The sequence below is a fragment of the Spea bombifrons genome, chromosome 3, assembly GCF_027358695.1.
Source record: "Spea bombifrons isolate aSpeBom1 chromosome 3, aSpeBom1.2.pri, whole genome shotgun sequence".
NCBI lineage: Eukaryota > Metazoa > Chordata > Amphibia > Anura > Pelobatidae > Spea > Spea bombifrons.
In genome coordinates, this window is record NC_071089.1 from 74,757,695 (window position 1) to 74,773,947 (window position 16,253).

At 37.2% G+C, this 16,253-nt stretch overlaps 1 protein-coding gene across 1 annotated transcript in view; it reads right to left on the reverse strand.

Annotated features, from left to right (window-relative positions):
- Positions 1-355: 355 nt before the first annotated feature.
- The window catches only part of LOC128482892 (collagen alpha-1(XIX) chain-like), a 53,037-nt gene continuing 37,139 nt past the window's right edge, over positions 356-16,253 (reverse strand). The window contains exons 5-9 of the mRNA XM_053458861.1: positions 15,196-15,471; positions 7,732-7,812; positions 4,955-5,083; positions 3,353-3,415; positions 356-467 (exon numbers count right to left, since the gene is read on the reverse strand). Coding sequence (XP_053314836.1) covers positions 381-467; positions 3,353-3,415; positions 4,955-5,083; positions 7,732-7,812; positions 15,196-15,471 — 636 coding nt within the window. The 3' untranslated portion in view covers positions 356-380. The remainder of the gene's footprint in view (positions 468-3,352; positions 3,416-4,954; positions 5,084-7,731; positions 7,813-15,195; positions 15,472-16,253) is intronic.

Here is a 16,253-nt window from a genome sequence, read left to right on the forward strand (position 1 = left end):
TTTGACCACAAATCAACCCTTCAGTAACAAGCTTCTAAGGGCCCAAAGTATTTTGAAAAGATAATCTTCCAATCATAAAACTTGATTCACTTTATTTTTCTACCATTATGCATATTTACCCTTATGCATATTTAATGACTTTCAGTTTCAAGTATTTAGACAAATACATTTTCAATGTCATTGCAAATCTTTGAATGCTAATGAGATGCTTTCTGGTTGAAGGTGTCTAAATTAATCACATCTTGCGGCTTTAGGAAAGGCTCTGTTAACACATTTTTATAGTAAAAAAAATAATCTAAGTACAGTATAAAAAAGACATTAAAGTTTATCTTGTTTCTGAAATATGCACTTTGTTAAAAAACATACTGAATATAATAATTCTAACAAGGGAAAATAGCTTTGTTGTGCATTACCTTTTCACCCACTGCTCCAGGTACACCAATTTCACCTTTATTTCCCTTTTCACCCTACAAAACAGAAAATAAAATAAACAGACTTTTGTTGTCAATGCAAACAAGAAAACACTTATAACTTAAAGTGTTCAAAAGAAGCATCTGTGATACCTGCATTCAAATATAGTCTTAAATATCTACATAGGAAACTCCAAATGTTTGTCTTGAGCAAAACCATGCCAAACAGCCATGAGAGTAACGCATGTTGTCTAATTATATAAACTTTTATTATATAGCGCCATCGTATTCTGCAGCACAGTATGACTAGTAGTGCATAACATAACAATCTGGACTTACAGAAATAAAAGGTAAGGAGGCCCCTGGCCCTGATTAAATGAGCTTACAATCTTTACGTCGTGATTATAATGTTTTCGCCTAAATAGAACTAGATAAAACTATGAAAATTGGCCAAGCCTTCCCAGGGGGAGAAGCTCTAATTCAGAGCATACAATACAAAAAAACAGACATGTTATTCTGGACAACTACGCACTCATCAAACAGGCATCCATAATTTAATGTATTTTGTTGATTTCATCATGGACATTTCTGACGTTGCTTGTGGTTTCAGTTATTTGAATATATTTTGTGCTAAATATATGTTGATTTTAGATGTGCATTAATTTATAAATATGTATAGAAACATATATATATATATATATATATATATATATATATATATACATATATATATAAACATATATATATATACAAAATATAAATAGCTACAATGTATACACAAATATTATTTCTGAAATTCTCTAACTATGGTTAGTGGGAAAATAAAGTAGTATATGAAAAGGTTCTGAGAACCCTATTTATCTCCTGTTGAGCCATAATTAGGGCCATCTTTAACACAAGTAGAGGGAGTGGGTTGGTGAATCAAGCCCAGGCTTACCATAGGACCCAATGAAGATGTTCAGTGGACCTTCTCAGCTATCACAGTACAATATATATTTATATTTAATCGATGCCACATTTTATTTTTATGGTATAATGATGTATCTTTCCATTCACAATAATTGTTTATACATATGTTACCTACAATACAATTATCTGCCAATACGTTTGTAGACTCTTATACAAAATATCCAGTTACCTTGTTCTCTTGTTGTTAGTGCTTGATGATAGACTGTACCATGAGACCTCTCTATATTAGTCACCCAGGCACTATTTTCCAAGACATCAAAGAGGGAATGTAGCAAGAATCCAAAAGGACACAGCAGTAAAAGGATAGCTGGTTAAGGGTTTACTACCCATCCCAAAAATAAGGACTTTACCAGAGCGACTAAAGAATTCTGTGTTGAAGAACTTATTCTGCCCAAAGGCTGACAAGTCAGGGGATGACAGTCCCTTTTGGATAATCAGGAACAGTTGTGTGCCTTTGTTCAATGGGCTGTATATCTAAAACCATCCCAGCTGGCCAATTTACACTATGGAGGACTGTGTTTCCACAATTACCCTCCATAGTATTCAGAACAAGGTGTTGCATGCTTTTAAGATGCAGAGCTATGACATCATATCCCAGTGCTCAGTAATGACAATGGCTGCCTTGAGTGAGATCTGTAAATACATACTTATTTTTTTGTGTATTACCTACAATGATCTTTCAATACTGGCTTTAAGTTGCCTGCCTTCCCTGTTCTTCCTAAAAACTGAATTTTACAAATCTGTGATGTACAATAAACATACCTAGTAAAAGATATATTGAGTAGAAGTTTTGTAAATTCATAAAATAATATGGATTTAGCAGTCATGCATAAAACATAAAACGCCATGTTTAAATAAGCCAAAAGTATTATCTTGCCCGATGGATATGTAGAGGCATAAAAATTAAAAGGTCAAATAACATTTTCTAAGCCCAGATGTTTCCTAAATTGGAAATACAGAACACCTGAACGCTGAAGGGCTTTGTGAGACATATACTGGTTTTATTTTTCCAGCTATGGGGCTGTTTTCATGCTGATTGAAATATTAATTCATCACTTTGCAAGGTTAATAAAACACCACAGTACAAGTGACCTGAGTGCTCTGCTGTGACAAACATTTAAGGAAACACAGCTGATGGATTCTTTACATGCCATGTAGGAGACAATACAAGAGAAGGTATGTTACAGTTTATTCTGTATATACATTATCGGCAAGTAGAAAGACAATATCAGCCAAGTGACTGATTGCCCGTGAAACATTCCTAACAGTACAAAAATAACATTAGAAAATAACATGCTGGCATGAAATCAATTGTACGCATCTATTAGGGGCAAGCAAAGCATTCTCTGAATTTCTGTAGGATTCTTGCTCTTAAATGTGACCCTGCTACTTAAGTAATGCACAGGGTCTGAAATCAATTGACACATAAATCCTGACTATATGCATTTCACTGAAGGCAGGCATGGGAGATGAAAGGACCACATTGGTAGAGGACACTTCATCATCTCATTTATTATGCTCTTAAATAGTGCATAAAACGCATAGTCCATTGATAATGTAAATCCTCGTTAATGCGGAAATTGCGCATATTATTTTTTCTCCAATAGGGCGAATCATGTAAATCTCTAAAATAAAACCGACCATGTTTTACATGCGTAAATTCTCTCACAATGAACGGGTTCATGAACCTTGCTGGCCCTGTGTCACAATATCCTGGTACATGTCTCATCACAAACACTCTGCAGGGTAGGGAACACTTAAACAGACTAAAGGGAGAACTGGCAGGAGCGTTGTGGTTTTTAACTCCTTCAGTTCACTATTTATTTTGAAGGGCCAGCACTGGCAAGTTTATTTACACATTTAAACAATGATGTTCATTTAAATGCATATATATATATATATATATATATATATATATATATATATATATATATATATAAATTTATTGCAATGATTACATTAAGGATACTCACTTGAAGCCCTTTTTCTCCTTTTACTCCTGGTAAACCAGTAGATCCTGGCAAACCTGCTTCACCCTGTGTGAAAAAAATAGTAAAACATCCAGAACAAAAATGAAAAATTAAAAACCGATGTTAAACATTGTTTAATATTTTAGGGTCCAGATGGTTGAATAACCCAAAGGGTAATTGTGTCTAATTTCATTTTAATGATGATTAACAAAAAGAACGTTTAGTTCTGTGTCCAAAACTCTTCAGTTCTTAGCAGCAGAATGCATGTTGTCCGTATTAACTCTTGGCAGGTTCTTTGTGTTACTGTTACAGGGTAGGCACAGGGTTGATGAAGTCTGGGCTTACACATCCTTCCTCTTGGTGGCTGGGTTCCAGGACCAGCCTGGGGATAATAAAGCCGATTCCTGCAAATGATTCTGCACTACTTTTGTAGTTGCTGTATTTGATTATAAGACGAGGTTGGTTTTTTTTAGAGCAAATGCTCTTATAATCGAGGTCGCCTTCTAATCAAACCTCATATAGAGGTCTGACTACAAGACTAAGATCCAGATACCCCACAAAGCTGCAGGGGACCTGGATCCTCCTGTCTGGTAACCTCAGCTGCTGCCGGCACTTCCACCGGGTCTTCTATCACCGAGCACCGGTGGAAGCGCGGGCAGCAGCGGAGGTTGTTCCCTGCAGCGCTCGATGGACGCAGACAACCCCCGCTACTGCTGGGACTTCCCCCTAGGTTTATGTTCTGGAGTTCTGGCAGGTTGTTTAAAGGTTATGTTTTATGTGCCACTGGTCAATTGAGATTATCAGTAATGTTGTGGCTATAATTAAATTTTTGTTGTTGACGCCTGTAAAACTAATGCAGAAACATAACAGGAAAAATATTATTTTTTGACCCAGCTGTACTATATGATGATCCTGTTGCAAAGTGGTAAAAGTGTTACAGTCACCACAGGAAGCAAAGAGATGTTCCGGTTGCTTGCTCTCTACTTTACACCAAATTTGCTGTTTTTGCTTAACTCAATGAGAAAAAACAGATCCGTCACACTTGTGGTTATACTGAATCCTATTACTCTCTAAAATAATTTTTCATTTTATTTCACACCTTCAAGTCTCTGTGTTATGTGCTCCTTGCCAATGACTATTACCCTCTGCATCTTAACACCATCTGTGTTTAACATGCTCCTATCACAGAAATGATTTCATTGCAATATCCCTTCTCCAAAGTTCAAACATGCTATAAAGGTTTGTTCAGTCATCCAAAATCAAACACAAAAGTCTTTAAATGAATCAATTCAGTTTATTTAATCCAGCTATAATATCATCTACTGTTTCAGTAAATCTAAAAGAACCTTGGTTAACACTTTTAGTACCGCAGGGATATACATCTCCTCACTAGACCATGCTTTCTTTAGCTTTCCAGCTCTCGAACAAATTTGGGTTAGAATAAGTGATTTAAGAGCAAAATAACCAATTCAAGATTTGCTTTTTTAAGCTATCTTATATCCTTCCCCATACACAGTGATGTCTGTGTTGCCAGGGGATGTACTGTGCACATGAAATCTCAAAAGACTTTACTGCAAGACTAAGTGAATAGATTACTTTTGCTACCTTGTTTGGAGAGCAGAAGCATTTCTCTTGTGATGTAAGGTCCATTGCTTGAAGTGACTGTTTTATTCCAACAGAAGATGAAACAATTGTTGATGAAGCATTGGCTTGGATACTGTCCTTGGTTATGCACTACAACAAAATAAATAAATAAATATATATATATATATATATATATATATATATATATATATATACACCCTTTAAGCTACCAAAATCAGCAGGCTTTCAAACAGTCAATATAAATGCACCTAAAAGCTAGACTTATTTAAATGTGGTTTTTTTTGGAATAAGTGGCTTATTCACTAATGCAGGAGGCACAGAGCACAAGACTTCTGTTTGTTACAAAGACTTGATTAACTTCTCACGTTGTTCTCTGTGTACCTGACAAGCCAATAACCACCAGAAGACACGTTCTTCAAGGTTTGTCTACAGAAAAAGGGGAAAAGGTCCTTGCTTTGGTGAAGAACTAATACCAAAGAAGATGTAGGGAAGAAGAAGGATACTCGGATGTTGGATCCAGAAGAAAGACATCCAGAGATAAGGGATCTTCTGAGGATCTGCAAGCAAGTCTTTACCTGTATATAAATGAGAATGCTTGGGCTGGGGGAGAATGTGTGTATGTGGGTAAGTAACTGGCTCAGTGATAGGAAACAGAGGGTGGTTATTAATGGTACATACTCTGAGTGGGTGACTGTTACTAGTGGGGTACCACAGGGTTCAGTTTTGGGTCCTATTCTTTTTAATATATTTATTAATGACCTTGTAGAGGGATTGTATAGTAAAGTATCAATCTTTGCAGACGATACTAAGCTCTGTAGCGTGGTTAACACAATAGAGGACAGTGCACGATTACAAATGGATCTGCATAGGTTGGAGGCTTGGGCTGGGATGTGGCAGATGAGGTTCAACACGGATAAATGTAAGGTTATGCACATGGGGAAGAAAAATCCAGGCTGGGAATATGTATTAAATGGGAAAACACTGGGGACGACTGACATGGAAAAGGACTTAGGAGTCTTGGTTAACAGTAAATTTACCTGTAGCGACCAGTGTCGGGCAGCTGCTGCTAAGGCAAATAAAATCATGGGGTGCATCAAAAGGGGCATGGATGCCCATGACAAGGAAATAATTCTACCATTGTACAAGTCACTAGTCAGACCACACATGGAATACTGTGTACAGTACTGGGCACCAGTGTACAAGAAAGATATAGTGGAACTGGAGAGGGTTCAAAGACGGGCAACCAGAGTAATAAGGGGAATGGAAGGACTGCAGTACCCAGAAAGATTATCAGAATTAGGGTTATTTAGTTTGGAGAAAAGACGGCTTAGGGGGGACTTAATAACTATGTATAAATATATAAGGGGGCAGTACAGAGATCACTCCCAGGACCTATTTATACCCAGGACTGTATCTATAACAAGGGGACATCCTCTACGGCTGGAGGAAAGAAGGTTTCTACACCAGCACAGACGGGGGTTCTTTACAGTAAGAGCGGTGGGACTATGGAACTCTCTGCCAGAGGAAGTGGTAATGGTAAACTCAATAAAAGAGTTTAAAAGGAGCCTGGACGTGTTTCTTGAAAGCAATAATATTACAAGTTATGGATAGTAGATTAATAGGGACAGAACGTTGATCCAGGGATTTATTCTGATTGCCATATTTGGAGTCGGGAAGGAATTTTCCCCCTGGTATGGGGCAATTGGCATCTGCTTCATAAGGGTTTTTTGCCTTCCTCTGGATCAACACGGTAGGGACACAATATGTATATAGGTTGAACTTGATGGACTTTGGTCTTTTTTCAACCTTATGAACTATGTTACTATGTTACTATGTTACTATGTTACCATTAACTTTAAAGACAGCGTAGTGCCTTCTAAATCAAAAAGCTTGTATTCATCATGCATGGTCCATGCCATACCATATTCCCTTCTGACCTTAACCCTGCTATTATAACATGCACATGGGTTTTCACACTTGAGGTATACGATTTACAACAATGGCAGAATAATGACTAAAAAATGGACAACACACTAATGAAAGAACTGTGAATTCTGTAATTAAGTTTGCATTTCTGTAACAAATCAAATTTCAACTGAGTAATAACATTTTTTTTTTGCAGATTCGAAATATATTTAGCAAGTTGCAAAAGCAAGCTGTTAAAAGCTTACATATGAGATTATATTTAAACAGTAATACCATCATTAACTGAATGCATCTGCATGTTATACCTGGCACATTACCAAGCAAATGATATGTTGCTTTTGTAATATAATACTAGATTATCAAAATGCGCCATTGTAAGAGAAGATTGTGGCCCACATAGGATGCTTCCTGTTTCTTATACAAGTTTTGCCTTTAAAAAAGTGGCATCGGTGGTTTCATAGAAAAGCCAAAACAAAAAAAAAATAACAATTACACCTACCTCCTTTCACATGGGGCTTATGAAATGCTTTTACATTGAATAGCTTGTCTTCTAGAGTTTTTTTGTCAACATAATTCACACAATTGAGGATAATTTCACATTCTATTGTCAGTGCTTAGGGAATATAAATGTTAAGCCTTCTGCGATGATCCGTTTAAACAAAAGATCTTTTAAGTCTTGATTTTCTAATAGATTTTTGCTTGTTTATTTTAAAACTTTAAAAAAAGCTTTTCTTCTTAAAAAAAAATGTCATTTTCAACCTTTTACTGAAGACAGGATCGTTCTCAGGTACACAATATGACATAGAGTTTATTCTGAAATGACAACATACATTTACAGAAGCTTATCTTACCATTCCATCTGATAGCTCACAGCAGTTCTCTTGAGTCACATATTTTGGACTGCAGTAAATTGTTAGATGTTGAAGTTCAATCTACGGCACAGAATGATAGACTAAAATCAAAATTCCTTGTAGTAAAAGAAAAACATTAAAGGGGATGTCTTTGAACATTCCTGGAGTTTTACAACGAAATCACATGAGGACCCTTTTAATACCATTGCATTATATAGAAAACTACGTGGAATGTAAATTCCAAAATGAGTTCTTGGTTATAAATGGTACAATATCCTTAATTTCAATATCTGTATGTAAGCACTGTATACTAATATACTAGTTAATGATATGAAAAGGGAGGCTTGAGTAACTATGAAATCAGTATGGAATATAACATGGTCAGCTCCGGTTTGTGTAATCCACAAAATTTGACCATTCATCCTGAGGTCCTGGGACTATAGTAAAATCCCAAAGATTCAGGGTCAATTCAAGACATAGTTAACACAGACTTAACAAACTAGACAACAACGCAATTACGAAATTGCTAGTTTAACATTTTTGTCCAGTAAAATGTATATCATCAAAAATGTGCATTGGCTGAATGTTGGTAAAATGAGGCATTTTGGAATGATCTCCCTAATGAATGCCTATATGGCTTTTTGATAATATGGATTATTTTTCCATCTCAAATTTGTGTTCTGTTCTAAAGCTAAATTGTAACCTGAAAATCTCTACAATTTGTAAAAAGCTATTTTTGGTTAGAGGCATAGAGACAGAGGTCTCTTTGGAATACATTAAAGCATATGACTGAACATGAATTTCTTGAGACAGTCAGAAAGACTTGCCTCATAATTTATTGTGATGTTACTTATTATTGCTCATGTCCGTGCTATAAATACTTTGTGGAAAAGGTGCATGTCCACTTTCTATGGTTTCTAAGGTATGACATGAATATGCAACATTTAAAATGTTCAGAAGAAATGAATACAGGAACAAAGTGTAATAAACCTTGCATAATTATGTAATACAGTGGTTCACAGACCTGAAAGAAGGTTAATGCCTCATGTTGACTATAACAAACATGTTTCACATAACATTTTTTCTCCATTGAGCCTAGTGAGTCTTTCTTTGTATAAACTATAGATCAACACTTAACATTTTGGGTAGTAAAATATTTTCATGTTTTTAAAGGTTTGATGACTTTCATAATCAGATGAATTTTACAATTTGAAATATTACATAGCTATATACAATAATAAATATAAAAAATATAAAATAAATAATGAATATAATAAATATGGAAGATGACTGTATCATCAGCTTTATTTAACTAGAAGACCACCTATCAAGTAAAATTAATTAGATAGCTTCAAGATTTTTCACCCACATTACCTGTACACTATGCAGGATCAACACCTTTTTGAAAGAAAGGTTTTCCAGGGTTGGCTAATCATGATGCACAGGGAAGTTAGTTGAAATGTTCATCTAGCCTGCAAACTTTCAGTTTAGTGAATGCACTTCTATCTATATCCCAGGGATTTTTATTTTTTAATTTTTTTTTACCACTGTTAGGGGACAAGTTGCAACATACTGTGTATAATGTCTACCAAAACAATATGTGCATATACAAAAATATTTTAATAATTCAGGCTTATTATTTACATGCTAGACATATGGTTTACAATACTGGATGGTGTCTTCAACGGGCCCATTTCTAATTAGTCCAGAGGAACTCATCTAAGCAAACAGTGGGGTGGCTTCTACAAACATCAAACATTAAGCAACTGATTTTACTAATACTCAACCAAGAGAATGACTGAAACTAGCCTATGGAGACCATATACTTAATTCACTTTTCGTAGAACCACATCTACAGGCTTATGTCTAGTTACTATTACATTTTTGGTAAATGAAAATGCTTTTTTTTTAGTTTTTATTCAGTATAATATATTAAAATATTATTTTCCAATACTGCTATAAACTAAGGAATATTATAAGTCAAATCAGTAGATTCAGTTGAGATGCCTAGTGGTGATTTTCATACTGACACAGGAAGATCATCTTCCCAGTCAGTGAATAAAGATATTGGATTGCTTTCTACCACATTTGTATAAGTGGTCTTTACAGAGTATAGTCAACCATAAATACAGAAGCTAATTATCAATTATTTCAAGATTATAATAAATAATTGCTCTTGTATGTTTCATGATGAAGCTTTATTTATTTCCACTCTAATTACATCGCTAATAAATACAATAAGCATAAACGTGGCAAGTTCTACTGCTAAAAAGAAAAGGCCATTTCTCATTACCTATACTCTTCGACCTCACTGCAGCATTTGATACAGTTGACCACCCCCCCTTCTACAAACCCTTTATGCTCCGTGACACAATCGTGGCACCCATTACATAGCTCTTTCCTGGTTCAAATCCTACCTCTCTGACCATACTGTCTCCTTTACTGGAACTTTTTCTTCTCTGTTGGTGATCCTCAGGGCTCAGGTTTTGAGCCTCTACTCTTCTACATCTACACCTCTTCACTTGGACAACTCAAATCTTCCTTTGGTTTTAAGTACCACATAAATGCATATGACACCCTTATATATATATATATGCCACCTTTCACCCTCTCTTCTAACTCGCATCATCAACTGTCTTTCTGGAATTCCATCGTGGATGGTGTCAAATTACTTTAAGATCAGCATCTCTAAGATTGAGTTTATGGTAATCCTGCTCTTTCTACAATTCCTGATATCTCTATAACTGTTGACAGCTCCACTCTCCAATCGACAGACCAAGTTTGCTGTCTTGCTGTCGAACTCTGCTCTCTCCTTTATCCCTCACATCCAGTCCCTCTCCAAATCTTTCCACCTTCATCTAAAAAAAACATTTCCCGAATCTCCCCTTGTGACATCCCACCTGGATTATAGCAACTCCCTACTAACTGGTCTCCCCTAAGAAGGCCTTTCGGAGCTCCAATCCATCTTCAACATTGCAGCTAGATTAATCTTTTTCTGTCACCATTCCTCATCTGCCGCTCCTCTTTGCCAATCTCTCCACTGGCTCCCCATACCATCCAGAGTGAAACTCCTGTTCCTGACCAACAGAGCCGTTAACCCCCCCCCTTATACTTCTACCCACCTATCCAAATACACCCCTACTCTGGAAGGTCTCTGAAAACCCATCTCTTTCAAGAAGCATACAACCTTTCTTTATAACACCCAGCCAGCATCCTGTCTAAGCCATCGAAACAACAACCTCGAAAGCTCATCATCACTTGATCAACTCATCCTCGTTCAAGCAGTCCTCTCCTACTGTTTCACTTCTCCTTCAACCAACTAGATTGTAAGCTCACAAGAACCGGGCCTTCTTCTCCTTTTGTACCAGTTTATTATTGTTTGTGATTTTAAATTAATCCTACTGACTCTTATTGTAAAGCGCTATTGAATCAGCTGGTGTTAAATAAATGTAATGCACTTCAATGCACTTTGAAGTCACAAGTATAGACCTTCTAACCTTGCATCACATAAAGATAATAAACTGGACCATTTGCGAAATGTACTGACCATGGATGACTTTACCTCTCACTATAGTTTGCTAATGCTTTTCTCCAATTATTCAACTTGTCCAAATGGAAAACATTGCCCTCATCATTAATGAATGTATACGCTTGCTTTGTTGTTGCCACAGAGCGAACATCTTTCAGTATTCTAATTACCGTAACCTCTGAGAGGGAGTGAAAGGGATTAGCGATAGATCCACATGATACTCTATTTACAGAAGATATATTAAACAACTATTTTTTTCTTATGGGAAATACATGTATTCTGTGGCTACGTCATTAACTCTTGTTGAATAATAATGTCTGTAATGAGTTCTGGAATTATAACCTCTACTTTGATCTCAAGCGTCTGTGAAATGAAGGCTTGCTTTACAATCACATAACAGTCATATTCAAAAAGAATATTAATAAATAAGACAAACAGCTGTTTGGTAATACCAGTAAGGATGGCATTCCCCATAATGCTTATACCCACGGGAAATGTGGAAGAGGGGGTTTTGGAGGAAATGGGCTTCTGTTTTGCTCTGATGTGAAGATTTTGTGTCACTAATGGAAGTGTGTTAATGTGTGCAAATTCCACATGTAGTTACTAGGTTATCTAAAGTAACATGAAATGTAGACACTATTTATTCCATAACTGGTTCATTTTTAGCTGGCTCCTTTTGATGATTATCTGTTGAATCTTACTATACACTCTGAGTGTGTTTCCAACCAAATGCCATGTTATGGGAAAATTTACTTGGGCTTGCCCCTGGGTTAAATATTTCCAACTCCCGTCATTCTTAAGGGGTAGAATAAATTTCAAGTGGACATGGCTTGATGGTAGCCTTCCTCTGTACCATCCATGCTCATACTGCACAGTCTTTTATTTCACTAATTCTGAGATGTTCCTAGTTACATTTTGTAGGATAAATCCATCTTTTAAATTACATTATGATGTGATTGGTCTTCAAATAAATGTAAAAAAACTTGAACGATGTTGCAAAATAATAGCATTATTACATGTACACAGGGTGCAACTAAATAGGCAGCATGAGCACCATTTTATTAACTTAGCAACACGTCAGGGATAGAGTAATGGGGAGAAATAATCATGTAGATATGGAAAAAAGAGGTTAAGATACTTGGTGCTTTTCTTATAAATATATGTTGCTAATTCTCATTCCCAGAGAAAGCTTAGTGCAATCCCTTGCACTATCCTCTCTGACATGAAAAAACAAACACTTTCTCCACCTATGTGTTCATATGAAAGGATTGGTCTCTGAAGTTATTTGGGTATTCCTATAAATATATTTTTTAAAAAGTATCCAAATATAATGATGTATTGCTATCTTTTAAGTGTTTTAAGCTATTGTGATCCTACATACTGTATATTGTGTAAGTGTTGGTCCTCCTAACTGTGTTCCATTTTGTTCTAAAGGAACTACAAAATAATACAAACTTATGAACAAAGAAAGTAGAATTTTGTATTGGTGTTAGTGTCTTCAGTCTCGGTGTGGGGAGCAGCGTTTGATCGCGCCTGTACCCTTGTTGCGACAACACCCTGCCTACTATAGAAAGCTTGTCCTGGAAAGTTCCCAGGTATGAATAGTAGGTTTTATTTTGGCTCGAATATAGGCCGCACTTTTTTCCCCCACTTTAAGACTTTAAAGTGGGGGTGCGGCCTATATTCGGGGTCTAGTGCCCGACGCCCGGGACATGCAGTCCCGGGCGCCGGGCAGGCAGCGGGGTCAGGATACAGATCCCCCGCAGCGGTGCAGGGGACCTGCATCCTACTCTTGGATGTCCTCAGACAGCCTCCCCTGCCAGCACTTCCCACGGGGGGGGTGCCGGCACGGGAGGTTGTCTAAGCGCATCGTCTGGACGGTCACCGGCTGCAGCGATGCGGGTAAACAGCCTCCGGGTTGTTTACCCGCATCGCCGCAGCCGGTGACCGTCCACACGATGCGTTTTACCTCTGCCCCCAAGACTTACCGGAGCAGACTCCCGGGTGTCTTGCGGGGCGCCGGCGGGGGACATCTACGCAATACGCGTATATAACTTCCGGTTGTATACGCGTATTGCGTAGATGCCCCGCAAGACACCCGGGAGTCTGCTCCGGTAAGTCGGGGGGGGGGGCAGAGGAGGACAGTGGTAGCATATCTCGGGGGGGGGAGGAGGACAGTAGTAGCATATCTCGGGGGGGGGAGGAGGACAGTGGCAGCATATCTAGGGGGGGGAGGAGGACAGTGGCAGCATATCGGGGGCAGAGGAGGGCAGTGGCAGCATATCTCGGGGGGGGGGCAGTGGCAGCATATCTCGGGGGGGGCAGTGGCAGCATATCTCGAGGGGGGGGGAGGACAGTGGCAGCATATCTCGGGGGGGGAGACAGTGGCAGAATGTTTTTTTTTTTTTTTTGGTGCTTTTTTAAAGAAAAAAACTTTTTCTTTAAAAAAGCACCAAACTTTTAGGGTGCGGCCTATATACGGGGGCGGCCTATATCCGAGCCAATACGGTACATACACACACAAGACAAAAATATACACATTTAGTAAACAAGATGGGAATACCAAGTAAATATCTGACACGTGAGTACAGTAAATGACATTATAATTTTTCCTGCATTAAAATAGAACCAGATGTTTTATTGAACTATAAAACACTTCAAATGTTTTACTTTAGAAAAATAAAAAAGCAGTCCTGTATTCACTATGAAACATTGCAAGTACAAATATGACAACCAAACCGTTTTCTGACAGTTAATATTCAGTTGCTCATCAATCTCTGTACCATTTTGTCCAAGAAAGAAGCTCAATGTTTTAGTCCCAACTAAGGGACTTTTATCAAGAGAGCCTCTTTTTGAGAGACCTTTATCAATAGACCCTCTTTTTATCAAGAGACTTTCCTCAAAAGATCCTCTTTTTGTTCCATGATGTTTTATATATGTATATACATTAGAAGATAAAGATTTTCTATGTACGGGCAAGTCCCTTAAATATACTTATTTAAGTATATAAAATATAACTTTTCCTAAATATTTAAGGATGCATTAAGCTTCGGAGTATTTTTTTATATTATGTTATAACTTACAGGTCATTTATACTAATTGATTTACACATGCTGTATGGGGAATTTTCAAAATATCATTGGTACTTGATACATTGACACATTGGTAGATACATTGACATAATAATTAAAAAAAAGTGCAAGAATGATTTTATTCAACACAGACATCAATTCTGGAGTTTCATGTTATCCACTGTATAGCCTTAACAATTAGGTATGTCAATACAATTTAAAATTCTCACATGTAGAAAACATTACAACCGTTTTTTGAACTAGAATAATCACGGAAAACCAAATTCAATTGCTCTGATCGCATACACTGGATGCCTACTTGATTTCCTAGCTTGATAGAGGCACTTAGTCAATGATCCATGTAGTTTGGAATGAATCCCTTGTGCAGTAAGCCGATTTCAACTTAGCGATCTAGTTTCTTAGCAACCAAAAAGTATCTTTGATGATTAGAAAAGACAATCTTTTCACCTGCATTATTTAGGCAGTATTATTGAAGATCACATTGTACTGGAAGCCCAACTTTTATTTATGTATTTATTCTTTAATAAAAAACAAAATAACATTTAATTCTTATTAATGAACTGATTAGTCAATTAAAGTACAGTGATATTGTAACCTTAGCTGATGAAGATTTGTTTTTTATACATGAAATAAGACAACTTTAGTTGCTCTGTTGAAGATTTTAGCCAATAGAGTTTTTTTTAACCAAATAAGTCGACGTTCACTAATGTTGGACAAAGGAAGAGAAATGTGACTAGTCCCTTAACACAAATAAAAGTCACCACATTTTAATGTGCTGTTATAAATGCATAGACCCCAAAAGATAATACAAACAGAAGTAATGAATCTTTTAAAACCACTTACATCAACAGGTTTGCCATCAGAGGCGTGTGCAGTAATAACCGAGCTCCCTTGCAAATCAATACTTCCTTTGTTTTCTGTCTGTTTTTGTTCAATTAACTTGCAGTCGACATATAGGGAAATTATGTTCGACTCTAAACTGATTCCAAGTTTGTGCCATTGACGATCAAACAGCTGATGAAGCTCCCGACTTTTAAAAGTATAGTGTAATTTGGCTCCTCCATTATTTTGTGCTGTAAACTCAACCACTTTCTTGGCACCATCAATTAAAATAGAGTCCTGCAACATAAGCAAAAACACAAAACATTATCTATTGTTTAAACATATAAGACCCATTAGATAATGTCCTCACACGTAAGGCACAATTTTAGCCACTACCAAGGACTCAAGGGGTATCTGGTGCCTTGGTGGGATCAAAGGTAAAAATAGCCTAACAGAATAAAATGACTAGCAGTGCTACCACAATTGTATCATAAGGAAGTGAGCCTTGGTAAGGTATTAGGTATTATGATGTCTCAACAATTCTGGTATGAAGCAATACCTTTGTAGACACCGCAGCACAACTTTGCTCCAGGGGCAAACAGGCAGCAGTTACTCTAAGGTGCTCAATTGTTTGAATTTTTCTGAATATTGGGAAAATTCAGTCCTACACCAAGGGGCTGCATGTGCTTACCTGCTAGTGTTTGCACAGGCCATGTGCTTTAACTACTGCTGCTGCTCATCTATCTCCTTCCTTACTCTGAGGTGGTAAATTATTTGATTTTTTTCAACATTGTGGGAATTCAGTTTTGTACCAAGTAGCTGGTTGTATTTACCTACCTGTGCTTGCCCTGTGTCCTACCCTGCCTCTGTTGCTGCTGGGGCTCAATCTCCTAATTAACTCTGGGGGATGAATTCTTGTTCTTTCTTTCTAATAATGGGGAATTCAGTATTTTTCTAATGTTGGGGGGGAGGGATTCAGTGTTCTGGGGCTGGATGTGTCTTCCTGACAGTCTCTTCCCAGTGCCCTACTACAACTACTGCTGCCTTATCACCTTCCTTACTTTGAGGGAGCAATTCAT